The sequence below is a fragment of the Aythya ferina genome (assembly GCF_964211825.1).
Source record: "Aythya ferina genome assembly, chromosome: W".
Taxonomy (NCBI): domain Eukaryota; kingdom Metazoa; phylum Chordata; class Aves; order Anseriformes; family Anatidae; genus Aythya; species Aythya ferina.
The window spans coordinates 14,673,670-14,700,868 of NC_140313.1; the positions used below are offsets into that span (position 1 = coordinate 14,673,670).

Here is a 27,199-nt window from a genome sequence, read left to right on the forward strand (position 1 = left end):
TCCTTCCAGCTCAACTATTCTATTATTGCAGTTTTTATAATCTTTACAAAAATGTGATGACATGCAGTCAGCAAACACGAGAAAATTTCACTCAATCCAGGAAAAGCAGTAGACTGATGTTTGATATCCTAGAAACATTTGAATGTTATCAAAATTCCACAGCAATTTTTGCAAATGAAATAAAATGAAATTTTGGCCAAAATAAAAAGCCATAAGTGAATTTTCCTACATTAAATATTTTGATGTTTACAAGGAATTGTATACTAATACATACTCTGAAATTCAACAGTAGTTGATAACTTTTACCTCAGACATAAGCTAAGTTTGTGCTGTGCTCATTCTAAATGTAATATGTTACACAAACAAAATTCAAATTACATATCTTTGGCTATTATACTCTTGCTTCATGTGTTTAAGAAAAGCTGATAATTAGGATGCTCTAAGTTATTTTTATTTTGATATGTAATTTTTTAAAGAATGCAGATAAAAATTAAATTTGAATTCCAAAATTGTGTTTTTACCATTAAAATAGTTTTCCTCCCATTTTTAAGGTATTATATATAGTGTTGTTGTGTTTGAACCCAGCCGGAAGCTAAGCACCACACAGCCGTTTGCTCACCCTCCCCCCCCAGGATGGGGGAGAGAAACAGGAAAATGAAGCCTGTGGGTTGAGATAGAGACAGTTTATTAAGACAGAAAATAAAATAAAATAAAATAAAATAAAATAAAATAAAATAAAATAAAATAAAATAAAATAATGATAATAGTACTAATACTACTAATGTGTACAAAACAAGTGATGCACAATGCAATTGCTCACCACTCGCTGACCGGTGCTCAGCCTATCCCTGAACAGCCGGCCCCCTCCCCCCGGCTAGCCACCCCTATATATTGTTCAGCATGACGTCAGATGGGATGGAATACCCCTTTGGCCACTTTGGGTCAGCTGTCCTGGGTCTGTCACCTCCCAGGTCCTGTTGCACCTCTAGCCTGCCTGCTGGCAGGACAGAGCGAGAAGCTGAAAAGTCCTTGGCTTAGTATCAGCACTACTCTGCAACAATTAAAACATCAGTGTGTTATTAACATTCTTCTCATCATAAATCCCAAACACAGCACCCTACCAGCTACTAGGAGGAAAATTAACTCTGTCCTAACTGAAATCAGGACAAGTGTATAGTAGCATAAAGGAGGAATTAAAATACATTGTTGCATCTCTTGTTGATAAAATATTAACTGGGAAACTACAAAATGACATTCATTATTATGATTATAGTCTCTTGATATATAGGGTTGAACTGGTGCAATTGAGAGTCAGTTGAAGTATAAAAGGTTCAACTTAAACTATAATGTCAAACACACAGTTTTAAATTTAATAGAATGTATAAATAAACCAGGCAAACTAGAGCAACACAGTACTTCAATTTTACTTTGTATTGTATTTGAGACACGTAGAGATCATTTCACTTGTAATCTTCATCCTACCTGCACCATCATAATATTTTTCCATACTTGTACAGAGAATTTAAGAGATCAAAATAATGTGTAACCAGGCATGCTTGCTAATGCAATAGTCAGCAAACATATTCAAATCTTTTGAATTAATTTTGGATAATTTTCACATGGAGACACATAAACTAAGCATGGGCTTATTATAACCTGACACTTTTGCCATATCAAGATTTATTTCTGTTTCACTGCTTACAACAGAGGATTTAATTATTTTTTTTATTCACCCTCACTAAGCAAATGATTAAATTTTTGTAACTAGTAAATTAGTCATGATATTGATATAGCTACAAAAAACAGATTATGCTTGTCAGCCAGGGAGGAGCTTCTATTCACTAGTCCTGTTTTTTCTGACAAGCATTAGGATCTGCAGTCACTAGTTATTGATCTGCATGTCATTAGTTATCACTAACCATATGTCCTCGTTTCAGCTGGGATAGAGTTAATTTTCTTCCTAGTGGCTGGTGTGGTGCTGCGTTTTGGATTCGGAATGAAAATAACATTGATAATTGATAACACACTTATGTTTTAGTTTGTTGCAGGAAGGACGGCCAAAAACATGACAGACACCAATATGGTCAGATCATGCTCTCTGCTCTCTCTTTATTACCCAAATAGCCTGACTTTTATATCAAACTTAACAGAGGCGGATAGTGTCTCACACAAGATTATTGGTCAAAAGCACTCAGACAAACAATTGCAAGAAAACAACCCCACCTGCAAGAAAACAACCCCCCTGTGATTAGCAGTCACGTAGATCTTGTCCTTGAAGCCAGCTGCTGGCAACAATATTTTTTAAATTCCTCAGTCGGGTGATGTGGGAACACTGTCATGGGAACTTCTCATAGTTGTCCTGGCAGCTTGGTTTGCTCAGCTGAAGCAAGTCATGGCCTCCTCTCTGTTTCAAAAATCCCTCAACATTACTGAGCAGTGCTTGCACTAAGTCAAGGACATTTCTACTTCTCATATTACCCTTTTTTTGTTGTTGTTTTTGTTTGTTTGTATTTTTTTTTTTTTAACCTCCTCTCCTTTCTTTCTTATTAAACTGTCTTTATCTCAACCCATGAGCTTTCTAACTTTTGAGAAAGAGCACAGGAGCAGCTGGAAGTTTTAAAAAGGAGCAAGAAATGATTTACTGTCTTGAAAGTCTGCCTTCAAGTTAAGCCTATTCGATTTACATGCTAGAGAATTTAAGAAATTATTTGTTTATGGTTAAGTGCCGGCATGGGAAAAAAGTTTCTGATAGTAAAGAGATATTTAACAAGTAGGTAAAGCTCAAAGTACAATCTATCAACTTTAGATGAGGAATAGTGTACACGATGTTTAATAAGGAAAAAAAATAATACTGTAACAGCTTGCACGAGAATATGGTGAATACTTATCACTTTATATACAGATCAGATGTCTTTTTGAAAGACCTGCCCTAGTTCAGCAAGGCTTCATGAGATTGAAGAAATAATTAATGAGGAGTTTTAGCAGTAGTGAACACTTCTTGACCTACATTATGCAAAAAAAATCAGACAAGCTGATCATAATGCTTTTTAAATCAGTAAGATCTCTGGTTTTAAAATTTATGGTACTATGGTCACAGATATATTGTCTTCAGTGACAATATCGGTGATGTATTCCCTAGTGACTTATTCCCTCAACTACTTCTGTTGTTATGCTGTTACCTGTGGTGGTTTTACCCTGCTGGCAACTGAGATTCACCATAACCACTCTCTCATTTGCTCACCAATTATCATCACGGGCAAAACAGACTCAGCAAAGGGATAGTAATATAAATTATTGTCTATCACTAGCAGACTAGAACAGTGAGAAACTATGAGCAAACTAAAAACACCTTCTCCCCCATCCACACTCTTCTAACCTCCTCCTCTGAGTGACACAGGGAATGGGAGTTGAGGTCAGTCCATAATGCTTTGTTTCTGCTGCTCCTTCACGGTCACTGTCTTCCCCTGCTCCAATGCAGGGTCCCTCCCACAGGATACAGTCCTTTCTGACTGATCCTACATGGGCTTCCCACAGATAGTAGCTCTTCAAGAACTGATCCAATATGGATCACAGGGTCCATCCTTCAGGAGCAAACTGCTCCAACACGGGTCCCCCATGGGTGGCAGCTCCTGCCAGCTCACCTGCTCCTGTGTGGGCTCCTCTCCACATGCTGCAGATCTGGCCCAGAGTCTCCTCTGGCAGAGGCTCCTCATAGACTGCAGCCTCCTTCAGGCCAGATCCACCTGCTCCACCGTAGGCTCCTCTCCATGGGCTGCAGCATGGAAATCTACTCTTCCTTGGCATGCCATGGGCTGCAGGGGAACAACCTGCTCCACCATGGTCCTTTCCACAGGCCATAGGGGAACTTCTGCTCTGGTGCCTGGAGCACCTCCTTCCCTTCCTTCTTCACTGACCTTGGTGTCTGCAAGGCCATTTCTCACTCCTCTCCCAGCTACTGTTGCATGGCAATTTTTGTCCCTTTCTTAAATATGCTCTCACAGAGGCACAACCAGAGGTGTTTATTGGTCCAGCTCTGGCTAGCGGCAGGTCCTTTTTGGAGCTGGCTGAAACCGGCTCTTATTTAACATGAGGCAGCTTCTGGGCTCTTCTCACAGAGGCCACCCCTGCAGCCCCCCTGCTACCAAACCCTTGCCATGTTAACCCAATACAGGGAAGTGTTTCTTTTTAAGTAGATAGATATAGTACTTCTTAATTTACATTTTTCAAGAATTGGTTCTTTGAACAGGCCACAAAAACTTCTCTCAGTGAAGTGAGAGGGTAGTGTAGTACCTGGAACAAGCAGCAGGAGGCAGGACAGTAGTCCTATAGTACTACTGTAAAGAAGATATTTTCAAAGCGGAGTAAGATTCAGAATTATGATTCAAAATATGTATCATGTTAAGATGGGTGACTCTGTGGTTGCAGTATATAGTAAGTTGATCTTAGCATAATGAAATCTTAGCCTTTAAATTTTTGCAATATGGTATCCTTTTTAAATTAGACCTTTTCTGTATGAATGAATAGTTTGACCTAATAGTATTTTCCACAGAAGCAAGAAAAAAAAATCAGGACTTTATTTCTGTAATAATGAAGTATATTTTCTTACGTAATAATCAGATACTTGTATCCCTTTGTAAAAAGGATTATTTTTCTAATATTAGACAGTTATAAGAGACTTTCTTTTTCATTGATGGTTATTACAGTAAAAGTACTATTTCATTATCTTATAAAAAGGAGGAAATAAATCATATATATGCACTAAAAATCTAAAATATTTTCTGGTTTATGCTGTATATAGAGTGATTTAAATTTAGTAGTGTAATTTGCCATCATAAACTCTTTGAATAGTACTGTAAGAATTAAAGTAGGGTAGAGAGGGCTTTTTTAAAAGCTGTCTACTGGTAGAATAAGAGGTTTTACATTTACAGATAGCTTTTCCATTGCTTTTAGTTTTCTGTTTTTTTTTTTTTTTTTTTTCCCATTTAATATAGCTAATAACATCATTTTACTGTACATCCCATTGTCTCTATCACTTTCAGTGTCTTTGTTATTCTAGCTCTGCAGCTAAACTACAGTTAGATTGTAGTTTTATTTTTAATGCTGTCATTGTAGAATTAATCAAAAGATGTATTAATTAGGGAAAAGAATGGGAATGGGCATAGATATGTTGTCCCTACACATTTGTATTAGGAGTAACACTACTGTATAATTAGTGGTATATAATATTTTTTCTTTTAAAATAATTATTCTGAACATGTCTGATTATTTTTTTCTTCTTTTTTTTTTTTTTTTTTTTTTTTAAGGGTGGATCTTGCAGTCTGTGTAAACCTTCAGTTTTCATGTACTTTAAGAGGTGTGGATATTCAAATAATGCTCTAACAGGCTGTAGGGGTGATATCCTGTCCAATGGCTGGAAAAACATCCTAATGGCAGAAAAAATACTGAACAGCTGGGATCTAACCTATGATTGCAGAGAACAGAAATTTTATTTCTAATTCACATTCCTGGGTTCAAACTGTGCACAAATCTTTCTCACATACATGAAGAAAGAAATGTTGAGACCTTCTTTAGGTTTTTGTTTGGGATTTATTTTATTTTATTTTATTTTTGTTTCTGTTTGCAATGTAGCTTACTGGTAAATCCACTTCTCATTTCCTGAGCAGGGAGGAAGGTAAATTGGACTTTGAAAATGGAATCCTGCAATACGTATGCAAGAAAACTTCTTTCCTGACTTCACTGGGGAGGTCTGCCTTCATGGGAACTTCAGGATGAGGCCTTTAAGTAGAATGTATCCCTTAGCCAGGACTGTACTAGATAGTTCTATTGAATTTAAGGCATTCTATCAGATTTTTTCTGATCAGCCTTTGTTACTATCTTGTTTTGAGTCCTTTTTTTAATGACATTTATTATCAGATTGAAATGGCGATTGAGACACTGCAGAAGTCTGATGGTCTTTCTACTCACAGAAGTTCTCTTCTTAACAGCCATGTAAGTTTTCTCTTCTTTCATGTAAGCTACTCTCTTGTTTGTTCTGTATGCTTAGCCCACATCAAGATTGTCCTAATCTATTGTTACTTTTTGCTTTTAATCTTTCCATTTTAGATGCTTGTAATCTACATCTTCTGTTGCTATATTTTGTCAGGTTAAGTGTCATGACACATTAACCTGAGTGCATCTGTTTTTCAGGTTCTGTATTTTGTTAACACAGCTTAACATATTTCCTGTTATGCAGGTCCTAATGTAAATGTAGAAATAATATTCAATTAATTTTAAAGTGGTTTGTGTTTGACATTATATTAAAATAGTTTTCTATAATTTGTGTGCCCTATATAATAACTTAGGAGCAGGTAAAGGGGGGAAGAAGCAGAACACACTTTGAATAAATAATATTCTTTAGGTTTCTTTTTTAATCCTTCCATCATTCTGAATAAGTTTTGATGGGCTAAAAAAAGAAAACAATCTGTTAGTCTGAAATATGTTTTATTCTTCTTCCTCTTGCTTTGTTTTGGCTTTGAAAATACTGTAGGAATTTTCCATGAGAAAGATAAAAATGTTTGCATAAAAAGATGGCTACAAATATAGTGGTAAAGTCTTTAAATATAACCTTTTAGGTAAAGGAGAGGCTCAAAGTTTAATCTTCAATTTGTTTTTAAACAGTGCTAGTTTTTTATGAAATTTCATGCAAACATAATGTTTTTTCTTTAGTTGGTATAAATAAGTTTGTATTTTTAATGGTGCTAAGTTTCTATAGCTACTTCCTTTTTTCTTCTCAGCCTTACTAACATATACAAGAATCTGAAAAATATATGTTTACCTTTACTACAGAAATGCAAATATTGAGACATGAATATATGAGCGTATTAGGTAGAGACTATCATTCAAAAATGAAAATATACACTTGTTTTGATTTGTTGACACCCCTCCCCCCCATCCTTTTCTAAGAATGCGATAATCTGGAGGTGAAAAACAAAATTGTTCTGCCAAACTTTCCCATCATAGTAGAAAAAGGCAGCAGGAGTCAATGACATTTCTTGGAAGAGAAATTAATTTTCTTAGAAAATTCTAAAATTGGGTGAGGGAAATTAAATTCTGTACAATGTGAAGGACTTTTTAGATAATCTTAGATGTTTAAAAAATAATTGTTTCAATGTTAAGACAACCTAGAAATATGCTAAGATTAATTTAATATCATAAATGGGTGATAGATGTCTGGCATTTTGCAAAAAAATTGTCTTAGATATATAAAGAATTGATAAGTTTTTCTTGTATATGACAAGGAAGTCCAGAATCTTGACACTGAAAATGATAAAAATTAAAAGACAAGTTTGTCTACGTAAGAAAGCTGTATCCTCCTATTTACTCTGTCATGCACTGGTTAAAATATCTTCCTAATAATGAGATTTGCATGTGTCTCTAATGGTAGGTTTATCCTGATGCTTCTTCCTTAACTGTTTTGAGGTATTTTCAAAACTACTGAAAGACAAAGAGGGATCTATTGTTGATTCTGTGAAAAAAAAGACCTCTGTATGGTTTTAGTCTTTTCTTCAACTTGCTCTTCATTTTGTTTTACATGGCTATAATTTGATATTTATTTTAAAAGTGTTTTTTATGTATTAGAGTAGATTTTTTTCATAATTAATTAGTATTGCCTTTCACGCTACACATGGTATGTTAACCTGTGACAAAATCTTTAGTGCTAGAAAATATTGGTTCAAAGCTTTAGCTTTTTGTACTGTACCTCTCTTAGACTCTCTGGAGTTTTGTTGCCTAAGTTAATGCCTGTTTATTTTAATGCTTTTTTTTTTTTTTTTGATTCTGCCTCTATTTTATTTCCTTTACTTATTTCTTTCTGCATGAGATTAGATTACAAATTAGTTAAAACAATGCTTTATAATTGCTGAAGTTGAAGTCAATTTACTCATCCTGTGTAAAATATTTCATACCATTCCAATATTATTATAAAGCAACAAGTAAGAAATCAAAGTCTGGATGTGCCAATGTTAGAATTCAACAAGGGCAAATTGGTCAGGCACAATCTGGTGGCCTTCTATGATAAAGTCTCAAAGATATCATTCTTATATCAAGATGAAACCTCTCTTGATGCAGTGTGTACCCATTGCTCCTTGTCCTCTCCATATGGCTCTTTGTAAAGAGAGAGCCTCCATCTTCTTTGTATCTGCCCTTTAAATACTGGAAACCTGTGATTAGTTCCCCCTGAGCCTTTTCTTCTCCAGGGTTAAAAGATCCAACTCCTTCAGTCTTTCCTCATAGGGCAGGTTCTCCAACCCTTTGGTCACCTTCATGGCCCTTCTTTGGACCTTCTCTAGTCTGTCGACATCTTTTTTGAATTATGGAGACCAGAAGTGGACGCAGTACTTTGAGCGAGGCCTGACAAGTGCTGAGTAGAAAGGCATGATCACATCTCCATCTATGCTAGTAATGTCCCTGCGGATGCAGCCCAGGATTTACTTTTGTTGTTGCAGTGGTGAACTGCTGCTTCACGTTTGGCTTGTTGTCCATCAGAACCCTCGGGTCCCTTTCAGCAAGGCTACTCTCCAGCCACACAGATCCTATCCTGTACTGGGCTCTTTGGTTATGTCATCCCATTTGGTTATGTTTTTGCTTGTCCATTCTTCCAGCCTGTCCAGGTCTCTCTAGAAGATGGCTCTCCCTTCTGACATGTCTACCTCACCACCCAGTTTAGTGTCATCAGCAAACTTGGTGAAGGCGCTTTCAACATCATAATCCAGATCACTTATAAGATATTAAACAGTGTGGGGCCCTATATCAATCTTTGGGGGACCCCACTTGTGACAGGCTGCCAGCCTGATTAAAACACAATGATCACTACCCTCTGAGTGTGGCCTGTTAGCCGATTTCCTTCCCATCTTCCCAATTTGTCTAAGAGGAGGCTATGGGAAAACAGTATCAAACACTTTGCCAAAGTCCAGGTAAACAAAATCCATTGCTCTCCTCATATCAACAGAAAGTGTTACTTTGTTGTAGAAGGGTATCAGTTTAGTCAGGCATTATTTGCCTTTGTTAAATCCATGTTGTTTTTTCCCCAGTCACCTGCTTCATTTCGTTTATAACAGTTTCTAGAAGGATTCATTCCATTATTTTACCAGGGACTGAAGTAAGACTAAAGTGTGTCTAGTTTCCTTGGGTCTCTTTTTGGGCCCTTCTTGTCAAGGGGTGTGACACTTGCTCTCTTCCAGTCATCAGGGATATACCCTCATCTCTCTAGACAGTGGCCTTGCAACAGTCAGCTACTTCTCTTAACATCCTGGAGTGAATTCTCTCTGGACCCCTAAATTTCTGTGGGTTGAGCCCTTGCAAGAGGCTACAGATCAGCCTTTCATCTACTACTGGTGGGCCAAAACATGTGGTGGTATAGCGACTTGATCCTGTGATCCGGGGTTCAGCTACACCAGTAAAGACAGAGGTAGAGAATGTATTGAGAACCTCTGCCTTGTCAGCATTATTAGTAACTAATTTCCCTGCCCTGTTTAGCAATGGACCTATGTCTTCCCTGTACTTCTGCTTAATGCTCATGTATCTGAAGAACCTTTTCTTGCTGTTCTTGACATCTTTAGCCAAGTTCAGTTCTAGCTGAGCCTTAACCTTCCTGACTGCCTCCTCTCTGCATGCCCTAGCAAGGTTCTTGTAATCCTCAATGGGTATTTGACAGGATTTCCATAGCCAGTATGCTTCTTTTTTACTTTTAAGCACATTCAAAAACTCATTGTTAAGCCAGGGTAGTCTCTTGTGGTCTCTGCCTTCCTCCTTTCCCATTGTAGGGAATGGACTGTTCTTGTGCTTACTAGAGGTTGTTCTTGAATAACTCCCAGCCCTTGCAAGCTCCTTTGCTCTCCATAGACGCTTCCCATGGAATCCCTCACAGATGGACTCTGAGCATATTGAATCTGGCTCTTCCAAAATCCAGGGTCCTTGTCCTATTACTGGTCTTCAGTGTGCTCAGCTAGATCTTAAACTTCACAATATTATGATCTCTGTATCTGAGACTACCATTGGCAGTTATGTTTGCAAGTAAGTCTTCTTAGTTTACGATCAGTAATCTAGCGATGTGCTGTTACCTGTCAGCATGGCTGTAGCAGGAAGCAGCCTTCAGTGCACTCCAGGAACCTGATGGACAATGTGGGCACCACTGTGTTGTTTTCCCAACAAATGTCTGGGTAATTGAATCTTGCTTCTCCTGCATCTTTGCATAGAGCTCTTGTGTAGAAACCTAACCATGAGAGTGCTGGTGATCTTTTCTGTAAGAAAGTAAATATAAAGATGGGCTTTCAAAGGTCTACAGTAAAAAAATGTTGCATGTTTTATTTATTGTGCTTGGTAAATTGCCCACAACTGACTAAAACAGAACTGTACATCCAATATATTCATAGTAATCTAAATCTTAGTAGTTCTGAATTAAAGGAGAGTCAGTAGAAACATATTTCATTGTGGGGAACAGGGACTCCTGCGAGTCTTCCTTGACTCTCCAGACAGTGAACCAACTCATGGATGGGAATCAGGGAGTCTCGGTTGGTGCAATATTGCCGCCGGTGCACACTTGTGGTAGCAATTGGTACCTGCTGTTCTTCAACCTTCAGCAATCCTACAACAGAAGGGTCTTCTGAAAGGCCAGGCAGGGTAGACAGCTGCCTAATCTTCTCTGTGCTCAAAGCAGCTATGCCAAAAGCCCACCGGTATCCTTTTGGATCCTTGAAGTACCCTCTCTTGAGATAGTCTATGCCAAGGATGCATGGAGCCTCTGGGCCAGTTCACAATGGGATGCTTTTGCCACTCATTCCCAGTTAGACTCACTTCAGCTTCCAGTACAGAGAGTTGTTGGGATCCCCCTGTCACTCCAGAGATACAGGTGAGTTCTGTCCCTTGGTAGCCTGATGGCATTAAGGTACTTTGTGCTCCAGTGTCCACTAGAGCTTTGTATTCTTGTGGTTCTGATGTGCCAGGCCATCAGATCCACACAGTCCAATAAATCTGGTCATCCCTCTCCTCTACCTGGCCAGAGGCAGGGCCCCTCTAGTCCTGATTGGAGTGTCTGCCACTTAATTCTTGCAGATGCAAAGCAGAGGTCCCTTCATCAGGGTCAAGAATAACATCAGCTCTTCTACTGCCTCTGGGGAACTGTCCAACAGAAGACAGAGCAGCATTTTTCCTAGGAGACCCCCTTTTTGCTGCTGTGTTTCCTTGCAGTTCATGTACTCCAGCTGCTAGGATTGAGGTAGGTTCACCATCCCACTTCCTCATATCTTTCCTGTGGTCACGCAGATAAGACCACAAGGTGCCACATGGTGTGTGTCCCTGGTACTCTTCCTTGAGCAGGAAAATACCGATTCTTAATGACTGAAATGTTACTCCATCTGGGCGAGGAGGGAGATGATTGTTCTACGAGGTGGTGGAGCCTTTGGGACAGTTTCTCCATAGACAAGATGCAGGCCCGTAGTGGAACAGAGAGATTGTCTTCATATTTTTGAAGCTGTCAGGACAGAGCTGGTCCCACCCAATCATCCCAATTAATTGCTGCCAGCGTACTAGCATGTGATGATGGTGCACCCTGCACAAACCTATGCCACATGGATGTTGTCCACTGGACTTCATCGGGATCTGTAGGTGTCTGGGCATTGTCCAAATCACTATAAACCATCTCCAGCACAGCTAATTCCCACAGGTGCTGGAGACCTTTCTCCATGGCGGTCCAATTGCCTATTTGATATAGAATATCTTCCTTGTGGGGATACCTTTCTTTCACACCTGCCAGGAGTCGCCTCCAGAGGCTGAGAACCTGTGCCTCTCTCCCAATTACTCTGTCAATGACCCTTTCTCTAGAGAGGGATCCCAGCTGCTTGGCTTCCTTGCCTTCTAGTTCCTGGCTACTGGCCCCAGTGTCCCAGCTTCGAAGCAGCCAGGTGAGGATGTGCTCACCTGGGTGTCAACTGAAATCCTTTCGTATTTCTCGCAACTCACTCAGGGATAGGGATTGGGTGGTTTCTGATTCATTTATGATTTCCATCTCTTCTTCCTGCTGTTTTTGTGATGGCTCTGCTTTAGAGGTGCCTGCCTTTTCCCCTTCTCCCTCCTTCTTAGGAGGAGCTTCTTCCCTTACTAAACGAGCTGACCTCCGCTTCCATTGTTTTGTCTTGACTATGGGGGCAACTTATACCATAGATGGTTGGTCCTCTGGGTTAGCCACAGTGTGTGTTATCTGGTCATCAGATTCAGAGACCTTCTCCTCCCATGGAGGGTGCTGGGTAGTGTTAATTACTGCCTGATAGGCGTAAGCCAGGACCCAGCACAATGCTGCAAGCTGTCGCATTATCAGGATCAGGGCATATGACTTGCAAGCATTCCGTCAGGTTTTTAGTATTTTTCACTTGCTCAGGGGTGAAGTTCAAAACTGTTGGAGGAGACACCTGTGACAGGTACCTGCCAACATCATCCCACACACCTTGCCACAAGACTGTTTCGAGACAGATTCGCAGGTAAGCTTTCTAAACAATTGATTAATCTTAGAGAGAAGAGGAAACCCGTTATTCAGAATTAGAAATAGCAATACATGGGTTACACATGGATGTTCAAAATACTCCCAAACTGTTGTAATTAGCCCACTGTGAAAGAAGGAGGAGGTGCCATTCCTGATATTATTAATAAACTGGTATCCAGATGAGGATAGGAAGGCAGTGTAGTTCTGAATATTCTCTAAAAGATAGTTTCCATGAGACCGAAATGATAACAGTGCACAGCCTGAATGCCAGATTAAACTCAAGGCCAGTGGTTGGCAGCACAGCGAATTCAAAAAAACGAACACAGATTGTAGCACATTCTCGGATCAGATATAGAGGAGAAAGGAGACCATGACACGGATTGCATGACATATGATCAAACAAGCCATTTTTAACAGGACACTGAACATGGTGACTAGCAAGTAAGTGTGTTAGTTATAAGCGTTTTAATCAATTCTATTGTTATCTCAACCCTTCGTGCTCCTCGTTGGGCGCCAAAAAGGACTGTGGTGGTTTTACCGTGCTAGGCAGCTAAACACCACAACCACTCTCTCACCTCCCCTCCTTAGATGAGGAGGGGAAGAAGTAAAGCAAAGAACAGCTCACAGGTTGAGATAAGGATAATTTAATTAAAGGGAAATAATAATAATAATAATAATAATAATAATAATAATAATAATAATAATAGAAAGATTATTATGAACTAAACAATTTAACTAAAGGGAAAAAAAAGGGAAAGGGGAAAAGGGAGGGGGAAAGGAAAAAAAGGGAGGAAAACAAACAAACAAAAAAAATAAAGTCTATGTGGAAGTGCAGAGGAAAGAAATTACTCTCTACTTCCCACAAATGAGCGATGATTGACCACGTCCTTGAAGCAGGGCCTCAACGCACGTAGCCGGTGTTCGGGAGGAGGACCGACGTTTTCACAATGAGAGCCCACCCCTCCCCTTCTTCCTGTTTCCACCTTTTATTGCTGAGTGTGACATCATATGGTATGGAATATCCCTTTGATTGGTTTAGGTCAGCTGCCCTGGTGATGTTTCTCTCCTCACTTTTTGCCCACCCCCTAGGAGGGTTAGAGAGAGTCCCGATGCTGTGCCAGCATTGCTCAGCAGCAGATACAACACTGGTGTGATACCACTGCTGTTCCAGCTACAAGTGCAGAGCACAGCACTGTATGGGCTGCTGCTGGGAAAGTTAACATTCCAGCCAGACCCAGTACATTCATGAGTAATGGACATTAAAATATTGATATTTGTGTTCTTTAAATTACAAATTATACCAAAGATCAGTGGAACAGAATTTTTTCAGTGCTCTATTAGTAAATAACCCTGCAGAGTAACATACTGAATGTCTCATTAACCTTCTATATCTTTTACTGTAGTTCATACACTTATATTTTTGTCATATTAATTGCTTTGGTGGACTGAATTGAAATGAATAAAATTTTGTTCCAAATGCCAAAAACAAATCCATGGCTTGGATGCTCAAACTAAGCCCAGAATTTTAGTAAGATTTCTGAACCTGTAAAATTTGGATGATCATGCTGATTTGTTTTCTTCTAGGAAGAAAATTAACTCTGTTCTAACTGAAACCAGGACACATAATTAAGAAAATACGCAAAGTAAATGCAAGGAGAAAACAAAATTTAGGAGTTATTCAAGCTGAAATTGAAGGGAAATTCCAAGGATATGAAACCATGGGGGAGGGGGTTGTACACTATGTAAAATTTTAGCATCGCAAAAAACTGAAACCACAGAATTTACATATGAACACTCTAAAAATATTTCCATTTTATTCTGTCATCCTCCTCTACCTTTCAATGTCATTAAAGTGACTGTTTTATTTGGGTTTTGTGTGTATGTTAGTTACTATTTGTTCTATATTTTTGAATGTATACTATGTATAAGTTACAATGATGTATTAGATACTGTTTTACTATTAGATACTAATTACATGGAGGAAAAAAGAACACAACTCATTCTGTTCCTCTTCAAAGTCAAAGCCAAACAGCTTACAACAGAAGGGAACTGGGCCCATAATATTTTACAGATGTACCAGTTGCTTTTAGCGTTATCTAGATTGCTTTTACCTTATATTTAATAGTACTTCATTTAAATGAATAGGGTTTATTTTCTTCCAAATACAAAGAATAAACTATTTTTTTGTCTTTTGTTAATTTCAGGTGAAGAGAAGCAGTATAAAATTCCAAAATTACAAAAGTATTGTTACTCTGTTTAATCCAAGTAGTTTGTTTTCTGCAATTTATACAAATTACATTGATTATTTTATTTCCTTGGAGCGAGAACAATTTGTCATCAAAGCATAAATAACTTTATAAAATGTTAATGTATGGTACTAAATCTGAAATATTTTTAGAAGTGAAGCTATCTGAGGTCACAAGTGGAGTGAGTTTTATTTCCTTGTAATTCTAAAAGATACTAAGGCATCGTTGCATATCTAGTATTTAAAGAGATTATAATAGCTTGAAGAACAAAGTGACTTTAATATGCCTTTGGAGTGATCTTAAAAATATCTAAGGCTTGTTTTGTACAGTTAAGATTATTTTAGTAGAGTAACACTGAATTTACATATGTTCAATCTTTCATATTTGATATAGCTCCAATGGCTTTTAGACAACTATGAAACTGCAGAAGGAGTGAGCCTCCCCAGAAGTACCCTTTACAATCATTACTTACGTCATTGTCAGGAGCACAAGTTAGATCCAGTCAATGCTGCTTCCTTTGGGAAACTCATACGGTCAATCTTCATGGGATTACGGACCAGAAGACTGGGAACCAGGTTTGCATTAATGAAATCTTAAAGTAAAATAGAAAATATCAATAATAATTGTGAACGTGAAGCTTGTATGTTAAAAAAATAAACAAGCAAACAGAAAATATTTAAAACCTTATGTTAAAGGAGTTGCCAAATTCAGTGGACTTCAGGACCTAAGGGATTACTGCTTCCCAGTCTGGTATTGCCAAATCCTGTGTACTCTTAAGATGCAGGAGATATCTCCTATCTCAGTCCAATGGATGCAGATTCTGCTGTTCCCATTTGGATGTCCAGATAGTCATGAGACTGAATGTGTTCCAAAGATGCAAATGCAAACATGACACCATCACAGTCAACCACACAAGCTAACAGAGTAATGTCTCTACTAGTATCCACAGAGACACCAACAGCGCTCACATAAGTATGAATATAGATAGCCCAATTCTATTCACGCTTTCCAGATGATCAGGTTTGAAGTTGACTAGTGAAATATACATACACCCTCACTCACTCAGAAGCATACCCCATTTATGGAATTGTTTTATTCCCCGTGACTGCATAAGTTATTTATATGGTTTATTTTCTTTATTCTATTTAAATGAAATGCAATGGTCAAATGCTGGAAAATATAGTTAAAGTGAAATGATTTCCAGAAGCTGGTGTAGTTATACAAGTTTTATACTAGTGTGAGAGGAAAGTCAAACCTAACTTGTATGTACTGTTTTCCAGTCAAGGCAAATTGTAAAGTCTGTGATTATGTGATTCTGTATGTTGTATATGCATAAAAATGCTATTTTTGTTCTTTCATAAAGGGGAAATTCCAAATATCATTATTATGGGATCCGTGTCAAACCAGATTCTCCCCTTAATCGGTTACAAGAGGATATGCAATATATGGCTATGAGACAACAACCCATGCAGCAGAAACATAGGTAAGGTGTTAAATAAATGAAAGTATTTTTTTCATATTTCTAGTTCTTCAAGACTTACCTGTCCTTATCTATGTGGCAAAGATGAACTGCTTAACTTCTGTGAAAAATAAAGGTTTGGCGGCAGTTCTGCAATTGATATTACTGGAGTCTGATACCAGCAGACATGACAGAGCACATGCAGTTCTTCTGAACATTTTGGAAACATCCAAGTATTTTGTTATTTATGTTAATGAAAATCAAGATTCTCATGTATTTACTAGACCTCAGAAGCTAGGGTTTGGAGAAGGGGGGAAAAAGAGCCACATCTAAACAATAAAAGCAAAAATAGCAAACCATGATTCCTTAAGCTGCACAACAACAACTGCATTTCTGAACTAAGACTTTGCTACAGTTATGAAACATGCTTAGTATATATTTGAATTTATTTATTTATTATTTGAATTAGAATTTATGGTGACAGAAGGAAAACTGCCACCAAAACTTCAGCCCTGGATATGGGGAAAGCAGACTTCAGGCTGCTCAGGGAACTAGCCAGCAAGGTCCCCTGGGAAGCTGCTTTTGAAGGCATTGGCATCAATCAGTGCTGGTCAATCTTTAAGCACTGCCTCCTAAAAGCACAAGATCAGGTGATTCCAAAATATCGGAAGGCAGGCAGGCGGGGAAGAAGGCTGGCCTGGCTAACCAGGGATATTCTACTGGAGCTTAGACGGAAAAAGAAAGTGTACGGCTGTTGGAAGGAGGGTCAGGCAACAAAGAAGGAATACAGGGATGCTGTTTGTGTTTGTAGGGAGAAAATTCCTGTGGCCAAAGCCCAACTAGAGTTGAAGCTGTCCATGTCATTGAGAGACAATAAAAAAAGGTTTTTTAGATATGTTAACAGAAAAAGGAGAACCAAGTAAACATCAGTCCGCTACTTGACGGGGAAGGTATCATCACAGACAATGACATCGGCAAAGCAGAGACGTTTAATGCCTTCTTCACCTGTCTTCGATGTTGATGATAAGCTTCAGGACCCTGGGTGCCCTGAGCAAGAGGACCATGACGGTGGGAATGACAAACTCCCAACTGACCCTGAATGTGTATGGGATTTGCCGCTCCACCTGGATCCATACAAGTCCATGGGTCCATCCCAGGGTGCTTAAAGAGCTGGCTGATGTCATCGCAGGACCTCTCTCAATTATTTTTCAACGATCTTGGGAATCTGGAAAGGTCCCAGTAGACTGGAAGCTGGCAAATGTTGTGCCAATTTTCAAGAAGGGCAAGAAAGAAGACCCTGGTAACTACAGGCCTGTCAGTCTCACGTCAGTGCCTGGTAAAATTATGGAGAAGATTATCCTGGGAGTTACTGAAGCACACCTGGGGGACAGCGCAGTCATAGGTCACAGCCAGAATGGGTTCACGAGGGGTAGGTCCTGTTTAACAAATTTGATTTCCTTTTATGATAAGATCACCTATCTAGTTGACCAAGGGAAACCAGCTGATCTTTTTGGACTTCAGCAAGGCTTTTGACATGGTTTCCCATAGAATCCTACTGGACAAAATGTCCAGCATACAGCTAGACAAAAACATCATACGATGGGTGAGCAATTAGCTGATGGTTAGGGCTCAAAGGGTTGTGGTTAATGGGGCCACATCAGGCTGGCGGATGGTCACTAGTGGGGACCCTCAAGGCTCCATTTTAGGGCCAGTCCTCTTCAATGTTTTTATAAATGATTTGGATGTAGGACTAGAAGGTGTTTTGAGCAAATTTGCCGATGACACCAAATCTTGAGGAGTTGTGGACTCTGTTGAGGGTGGAAAGGCCTTGCAGAGAGATCTGGACAGATTGGAGAGCTGGGCGATCACCAACCTCATGAAGTTTAACAAAGGCAAGTGCCGAGTCCTGTACCTGGGATAGGGCAACCCTGGCTATACGTACAGATTGGACGACGAGACACTGGAGAGCAGCCCCACAGAGAGGGATCTGGGGGTTGTGGTTGACAGCAAGTTGAAAATGAGCCAGTAGTGTGCCCTAGCAGCCAGGAAGGACAACCATATCCTGGGATGCATCAAGCGTGGCATCGCTAGTCGGTCAAGGGAAGTGATTGTCCCCCTCTACTCTGCACTGGTGTGGCCTCACCTTGAATACTGTGTGGAGTTATGGGCACCACAGTACAAAAAGGACGTTAAACTTCTGGAGAGTGTCCAGAGGAGGGCGACAAAGATGGTGAAGGGACTACAGGGGAAGACATATGAGGAACGGCTGAGGTCACTTGGCCTGTTCAGCCTGGAGAAGAGGAGGCTGAGGGGGGACCTCATCGCAGTCTACAACTTCCTCGCGAGGGGGAGTGGAGACGCAGGTGACCTGTTCTCCTTAATCACCAGTGATAGGACCTGTGGGAATGGTGTTGAGCTGAGGCAGGGGAAGTTTAGGCTGGACATCAGGAAGAGGTTCTTCACCGAGAGGGTGGTTGTACACTGGAACAGGCTCCCCAGGGAAGTAGTCATTGCACCAAGCCTGTCAGATTTTAAGAAGTGTTTGGACTGTGCACTTAGTCACATGGTCTAAACTTTTGGGCAGACCTGTGTGGTGCCAAGCATTGGACTTGATGATCCTTATGGGTCCCTTCTAACTCGGGATATTCTGTGATTCTATGATTCTATATATTTGAGAAGTTTGATGTATATCTGTAACTTATATAAAATTTATCTTTCATTATTCAGAACTCTAGCATGTTTTAATGTGAGTTAAAGGACTTAGTCCTAACAAAGCAAATTATAGTATTAATCTTCATTTTCTGTTTTTACTAATGTTTCTAATCTTATTTAAGAACTAAAAAAAGTCATTTTAACATCTGTGCAATAATTCTCTTATAAGAAGACATTCAGAGTGAAGAGAATCTAAGAATCACAAATGTTCCCTTTTCCCTTCTGGAAAATTCTTGGAAAAATGTATTTATCTTCTGTCCTTTTGAATCAGCTGTCAGTTATGTCAGCTTTTTCTGTTCAGTTGTATCAATTTCAACCCCCTTCCATCAATTCCATCTCATTGGATAGGCACCTCTAGTTCTTTACTTCTTGACAAATGGTGTAGACTGAATTTATGCTACAGCTCACTTTTCTTCATTCTTTCTTGATTTGAAGGTCATGCAACTTTCCTACATATGTCACATTCATGTTATTGGGTATGTGGGGCAAGGATTTGCTAGTGGTTAATGGGCTTCTCTGTGCCACACTCAGCTAGTTTCATCTGGCTCACTGACAGACCCATTGCAGGCCAAAGCTGAGCCAGTCAGCAAATTTGGTGGTACTTCTGTGAAAACATTTTTAAGACAGGGCAAAAATATAACACACAGGCTGGGAGGGGGTGGTGGTGGTGAGAAAGCAGTACAAACACCAAGGTCAGAGAAAAAGGAGAAGGAGGTACTCCATAGCACCAGAGCAGGTATTCACAGAGCAGCCTGTGGAAGAGACCACACTGGAGCAGTTTGTTCTTCCATGAAGGAACTGCAGCCCATGGAGAATCCAATCTGGAGCACAGGAAAAGTGTGAGAAGGAAGGAGCAGAAGAGAGATACTGTTATGTACTGATCATGACAGCTCCCTGCCTGCCTCCTTACACTGCTCATTGCCTTATTGAAGGGACTATGTGTAACCTGCAGTAATAACAATGGGGAAAAGAGGAGTCTGGAATGAAGGTATGAAGATCAGCCTGGGAAAATGGGGAAGAAGTGGGGACTGGACCCAGTGTTGACCCCTAGGGTATACTGCTAGTGACTGGCCTCCAACTAGACTTTGTGCCCCTCTGGGCCCAGTCGTTCAACCAGCTTTTAATTCCCCTCTCTGTCTGCCCATCCAGCCCGTACATCAGCAGCTTCTCTGTGAGGATCTCATGGGAGACAGTGTCAAAGCTCTTCCTAAAGACATAGAATCAAAGAATCATAGAATGGCTTGGGTTGGAAGGTACCTCAAAGATCATCTAGTTCCAACCCCCGTGCCATAGGCAGGGATGCCACCCACTAGATCAGGTTGCCCAGGGACTCATCTAATGTGGTCTTGAACACCTCCAGGGATGGGGCATCCACAGCCTCTCTGGGCAACCTGTTCCAGTGCCTCACCACCCTCTGAGTGAAGAATTTCCTCCTAACCTTTCATCTAAATCTCTCTTCTTTTAGTTTAAAACCATTCCCCTTAGTCCTTTCAATATCTGATTGAGCAAAGAGTTTCTCTCCATCTTTTTTATAAGACCCCTTTAAGTACTGAAAGGATGCAATGAGGTCACCCCAGAGCCTTGTCTTCTGTAGGCTGAACAGCCCCAGTTCTCTCAGCCTATCTTCGTGGGAGAGGTGCTCCAGCTTCTTGATCATCTTTGTGGCCCTCCTCTGGACCTGCTCTAACAGCTCCACATCCTTCTTGTGCTGGGGACTCCAGACCTGGATGCAGTACTCCAAGAGGGGCCTCACAAGGGCAGAGAAGAGGGGGACAATCCCCTCCCTCGACCTGCTGGCCACTCCCCTGTTGATGCAGCCCAAGATGCAGTTGGCCTTCTCTGCCGACTCATGTCGAGCTTTTCATCCACCAGAACCCCTCAAGTCCTTCTCTGCAGGGCTGCTCTCAATGAGTTCTTCACCCAGTCTGTACTCATGTCCGGGACTGCCCTGGCCCAGATGTAGCACCTTGCACTTAGACTTATTGACCACCTCATTAGGTTCCTGTGGGCCAACTTCTCAAGCCTGTCCAGGTACCTTTGGATGGCATCCCTTCCTTCTGTTGTATTGACTGCACCACTCAGCTTGGTGTCATCTACAAATTTGCTGAGGGTGCACTCGATCCCACTGTCTATGTCATTAATGAAGATATTAAACAGTACCAGAGGTCCCAGGAAAGACCTCTGAGGGACACCACTCGTCACTGGCCTCCACTTGGACATAGAGCCATTGATCCCCACTCTCTGGTTGTGACCTTCAAGCGAATTCCTTATCCATTGAATGATCCACCTTTCTCTCTCCAATTTGGAGACCAGGATGTCATGTGGGACCCTGTCAAAGGCCTTACAAAAGTCCAGGTAGATGACATCAGTTGGTCTTCCTTTGTCAACTGATGTAGTCACTCCATCATAGAAAGCCACCAGATTGGTCAGGCACGATTTACCCTTGATGAAGCCATGCTGTCTGTCTTGGATCAGCTCTTTGTCTTGCATGTGCCTTGGCATTGCTTCGAGGAGGATCTTTTCCATGATCTTGCAAGGCACAGAGGTGAGGCTCACGGGTCTGTAGTTCCCCAGGTCTCCTTTCTACCCTATTTAAAAATGGGAGTTATGTTTCCCTTTTTCCAGTCACCAGGGACTTTGCCTGACTGCCAGCCATCAAATATGATGGAGAAAGGCTTGGCAACTACATCAGACAGTTCCCTCAGGACTCTGGGATGCATGTCATCAGGTCCCATAGACTTGTACTAGTTTAGTTTCATCAGATGGTCTCGAACCTGCTCTTTACTTACAGTGGGTGGGACATTGCTCCTCCAGCCTCCATCTACAGGTTCAGGGAAAAGAAAACCTTGGGAAGCCTGACTGGCAGTGAAGGCTGAGGCAAAGAAGTTGTTGAGTACCTCAGCCTTCTCCATGTCTGTCGTTATCAGTTCACCCTTCTCATCCATCAGAGGGGGGTACACTCTCCTTGGCCTTTCTTTTCTGAGCAATGTATCTATAGAATCCCTTTCTGTTAGAAACCCTTCCTAAATTCAGTTAAGACAATGTCCACTGCTTTCTCCCTGTCTACCAGGCCACTCATTTCATTATAGAAACTTATCAAGTTGGTTAAACATGACTTTCCCTCGGTGAATCCATGCTGACTACTGATGATTTTCTCATCCATGTGACTGGAAGTGGTTTCCAGGATTAGCTGCACCATCATTTTCCAAGGGATTGAGGTGAGGCTGACTGGCCTGTAGTTCCCTGAAATTTTTAGAGCTTAGTTTGGTTTCTTTTTCTAAAACACTTAGAGTTCGTTTTTCAGCAAGCCAAAAGATTATAAGGCTTTATTTTTAATGAAAATAGAGTACCAATAAATTATATAAGTGCATGAATTGGATTTTTGAGATAATACAAAAAATCGAGACTCAGTAAATATTTGAATTGTTAGTGGATCACGTTGTTTCCCCTAGTAAAATGGGTCTCCCCAGGTATCCGGAATTCACTCAAAGAGTCGACTCTTAATTAAAACAGAAAGAATTTAATGGTAACCATATATCAACTCGAGCTGGGTGCCTCAGAGGAGGGAACCCACTCAAAATTTCCCGTTTTCTTATACGCATACAATCTTTATTTCATCTGCTATAGTCCAATCAGTTCTCAACACATATACATTATGTTTCTTCAGAATGGCAGTTCTTTATTGCAGGGTGGGATGGCTTCTGTTATCTCTCAGGACAGGATGTCTTCTGTTATTTCCCAAGCTAGGGTGGCTTCTGTTATGGGGTAGGCTCTGATCTGGTGCCATCCTTGGTCAACACATCCCCTCTTCCCCATCAGTGTCACCCAGCCCCCCCCACAATGCTGCTCACTGTTACTCAATCAGCTCTACGTACCAGGTTCAGGTGATGCAGAGCCTGAATTTACCAACCATCATGATGGATGGTAATAAAGGTTTTCTGTCCATTACTTCATATATGGTTTGTGCAAAGCATCATGTTGCAGTAGCTTCTTCACTAATGTGAGGTTCATTCCAATAGGAATAGGCAATAGACTCTGATATAATTTGTAATTTGATTTTAACAATTGATGAGATGTAACAGGAGCTGAGTAATTACAGTCACATCCCATAATCATAGTAAAAATTGCAAATACAGATATTTGGATGATTACTTGTATTTACAGCAATACTCCCTACGAATATAAATTCACAGAGGGTTCTCATACAAACACACCCCTTGCCAATATATATAAGCACAGTTCCAGGAGTCTCATTAAGGTGTATTTCAAAGTGACAAACATTTTGTTCTGTGTCTAGACAGATGTCCTGGGCTTTGATGGTGTTGTTCCCACAAATAAATTCTTGTTCCTGCACAACGCATGCATCTACATCAACAGTTTGTCATCTGTTCCCATTTCATTAAGCTCATACTCTATGTTCTAATGGGTATAGTCCCATTATGATATAAGCCCAATGCAACAATTGGATATATAGTATATTCTGATGCATTGCATATTGTTAAGACAAAAGCCATAGCCTTATTGTTGATAGGGTCATAAGTGAAATTGACTAAATACCACCAGGACTGGAATTCTTTCTCAAATGTGGTTGTATTATCCCAAATTACTTTTTGAACTTCCATGGGTAAAGTGCCTCCCTCACCTTCCTTTATAATTACTGCTATGGCAGTCTGCATCCATAGCTGACCTTGGATACAACTTAGAGCTAGTGACACATTGGTCTGAGTTGTACCAAGCATATCCAAAATAAAATCATGGTCTCTTTCATTAATTCTTTCCCACTGAGGCAACAGATATTAACCACTGGTTGGTTCCTACTGCTAATAGGGAAGATCACAATGGATGCTCTAACTTGCTTAGATCACTTTTTGTTGTGCTCAGTTTATTTATGAGCATTTCTGTATCTACTGTATTCAAAACTCCCAATCCTGTTCCTATGATACCAGTCATATCTGTCCTTGTCTGCCAGGAGAGGCAAGGGTCTGTCCATGTAACCATGCCAGCCACCCAGCATAAGATGTACTTAGAAATGGTGAAAAATTGGCTTGATTATGGAAATATTAATTTGCATCATTGGTTCTACTCATTTAACTATCCAAGATGGATTAAATAACACTTTTTGTTGGCCTGTGTCTTTGATTACATATGGCCCAATTTCAGAAAATTGTGGGGTCAATTCGTCTTTTACTGATGAGGTTGGAGTTAAACAAATTGTGGTGGGTTGAGAGGTAGGTAGTGTCATTGATCTAATTTCCTCATGTCACATTAATCGCTGTCCTAAAGGTGGTAGTAGTGTAGCCACTGAAATGCACTATTCATCAACATTTGTCACTATTGGGACATTGGGAGTTGCCATCCCCTACCCGTGACATAGTAAAAGTCTTTTTCCTATTCATCTTGCAACAGAAGGTGAAACTTGCCTTTTTCTTTTCTGGATGCAGACAGCCACATTGTGGCCCTGTATAGTCTAATGTAGTGGGTTTACGTGGCAAGGTTTTGGTAGCAGGGGGGCCATAGGGGTAGTTTCTGTGAGAAGGATCTAGAAGCTGCCCTATGTTTGGTAAGGGCCCCACTGCTGACCAGAGCCAAGCCAATAAGCGATGTTGTTTTGCGCCTCTGTGAGAGCATATTTAAGACAGGGAAAAAAAAAAATGCTGTGCCACACAGCAGCTGGGAGAGTGAGAGGAGTGAGGAACAGCCTTGCAGGCGCCAAGGTCAGTGAAGAAGGAGAGGGAGAGGTGCTCCAGGCGCCGGAGCAGAAGTCCCCTGCAGCCTGTGGTGAGGACCATGGTGAAGCAGGATGTCCCCCTGCAGCCCATGGAGTACCACGGTGGAGCAGGGTTCCATGCTGCAGCCCGTGGAGGAGACCACGGTGGAGCAGGTGGCCCTGCACCGACGGAGGCTGCCGCCTGTGGAAGACCCCTGCCGGAGCAGATTCCGGGCTGGACTTGTAGCCCGTGGAGAGGAGATCACGCAGGAGCAGGTGACCTGTCAGCAGCTGCTGCCCATGGGGGACCCAGGTTGGAGCAGTTTTCTCCTGAGGGATGGACCCCGTGGTACGGACCCATATCTGGAGCAGTTCTGGAAGAGCTGCTGCCTGTGGGAAGCCCACGCCGGATCAGTTCATCAAGGACTGCATCCCGTGGGTGGGACCCCACAGCACAGGGGACGAGAGTGACCGAGAAGGAGTGGCAGAGAAGAAGCGCTGTAGACTGACCATAACCCCCATTCCCCCGTTCCCCTGTGCCGCTCAGGAGGAGGGTGGATAGGGGGAAGGTGCTTTTGGTTTCTTTCCTTTGTTTCTCACTTCTCTAGCTTGTTAGTAATAAGCAATAAATCTTACTGTCTCCCTATGCCAAGTCTGTTTTGCCCGTTACAATAATTACTGCGTGATCTCCTTGTCCTTATCTCAAGCTTTGAGCCCTTTTCATCATATTTTCTCCCCATTCCTCTTTGAGGAGGGGGAGTGAGAGAGTGGCTGTGGTGGAGCTCGGCTGCCCACTCAAGCGGAACCACAACATCTAAGTATACCATTCTCCCTACAGAGTTGTTGGATGCGTACAGACTACTATCTAGATCACCTGGAACTTTTGTCATTGTTATACTTAGCTATGCCGTAGTAGTCATCAAGTCTGATAGTGCAAAAAAATAGTGAAATGTCCCAGTTCATTTCTTCCCAGTGTAAGGATTCTTCAGATCACAGGCCAGGCTTTATTATCTCTCAGTTGATTGGCTACTCGTTACTCATTTGATGTGAGAATGGTGTATGCAATTCTCTTTACCTAAAATTTAACAACGAAATAAGAACACAATAATACTATATACAGTCCTTCCCATTTGGAGTCTTCCTTGGTTGTTCTTGAAAACACTTTAATCAGCACTTCATCCCCTCGTATATCATGCACCTGTAATTCGGGTGGTACCGGATGATACCATTGTGCATACTTATGACTGCTCTCAATTTGTTTTTGTAAGTACATTATGTACTGAGTTACTTGTTCATCTCCATCCAACAGGCTGGTCTTTGCTTGGATAAAGATTCCTGGTATAGCTAAATGTCTATCAAAGAGAATTTTGGCTGGTGTTAGCCCTAGGGGTTGCCTTGGTGCATTCCGGACATCCCATAGGGCTAAGTTCAGGGCATATGGATACTTTAATCTAGTATGGGTACATATTTTTGCTATTTTTTCTTTTAATGTCCGATTCATTCACTCCACCCATCATGAGGCTTGTTGGTGATAGGGAGTGTGTAGATCTCCCTATCACCCAGTGATATCAAATGAGTCTTCCTGTCTGTTTTGATTGCTTGTGGGACTCCATATCTTGGAATTATATCCTTCAACAGTGCATTTTGGCAATCGACCTTCTGACACTTAATTGCCATAATCAAGCTGGAGACTATTTCCGCTCCTGTGAGGATGTATTGATATCCCACAGGAATGGTACAATATAATCAATTTGCCAGGTAGACCACAAAGTTTTCCCTTCATTGGTATGTGGAGGTGGTGCTTTAGCAGGATCTTCTGCTTGTAATTTCAATCTGCACCGGGGACATTCTGTAAGAGTAGTTTGACAAGTTCTTCTGTTTATGGGCCAGCACTTACTCTATGCAGAGAAGTAAAGTGCTTCCTTACTGGTATGACCTAGGTTTTGATGTAATCATTCTCCCAACTGATGTCACTCAGGATTTAGAGTGATTTTTCTAATTTTCGTTAGCTCATCTACCCTTCCACTTCCTGGCTGGCTATCTTTTGCATGAACATTTACATCTACTGTCACCATCCACAGGTATGCAGCTACCTGCAAAATAGCTGTTATGTTTGCAATGTTTGGTACAGAAGCTGGGGGGGGGGGGCATATTAACATTCAGGCACCAATAATCAATTGTTAACTGCCACCTCCTGTCTAGTTTCTGAACTGTCCAGACAGATGAGTTATACAGAAAGTGGGTTCTAGAGAAAATTTGTCATTTTTCCAGATCAGCTATGACTTCAGAAATTCCTTTTCATGCCACAGAAGAAATCAGATATTGTGGTACATTAGTAATTTTTGAATCAGGGAGTGCAGGGGCTGTGCGAAGTACATACACTGTAGACTCCCTATTTCTACTGGGGCTGGGACTGAGGTTAGAGTCAAAAGACCACATACTGCCATTCATCAGTTTGTTCATTTAAAGCATCAAACCCTGAAATACTTTCAAGATGGCCTTTAACTGCAAAGAGAGTAGCCAACAGGCACTTCTCACACAGAAGCCATAAATTGACCTTGGCA

At 40.9% G+C, this 27,199-nt stretch overlaps 1 protein-coding gene and 1 long non-coding RNA gene across 3 annotated transcripts in view; one reads left to right on the forward strand and one right to left on the reverse strand.

Moving 5' to 3' along the window:
• LOC311426277 (transcription factor RFX3-like) overlaps window positions 1–27,199 on the forward strand; it is a 201,563-nt gene that overhangs the window by 121,299 nt on the left and 53,065 nt on the right. For both annotated transcript variants that reach the window (XM_084502539.1, XM_084502540.1), the window contains 3 exons: window positions 5,914–5,988; window positions 15,151–15,332; window positions 16,121–16,240. In XM_084502539.1, coding sequence (XP_084358665.1) covers window positions 5,914–5,988; window positions 15,151–15,332; window positions 16,121–16,240 — 377 coding nt within the window. The remainder of the gene's footprint in view (window positions 1–5,913; window positions 5,989–15,150; window positions 15,333–16,120; window positions 16,241–27,199) is intronic.
• The window catches only part of LOC311426428, a 271,970-nt gene that overhangs the window by 62,111 nt on the left and 182,660 nt on the right, over window positions 1–27,199 (reverse strand). The window lies entirely within an intron of this gene.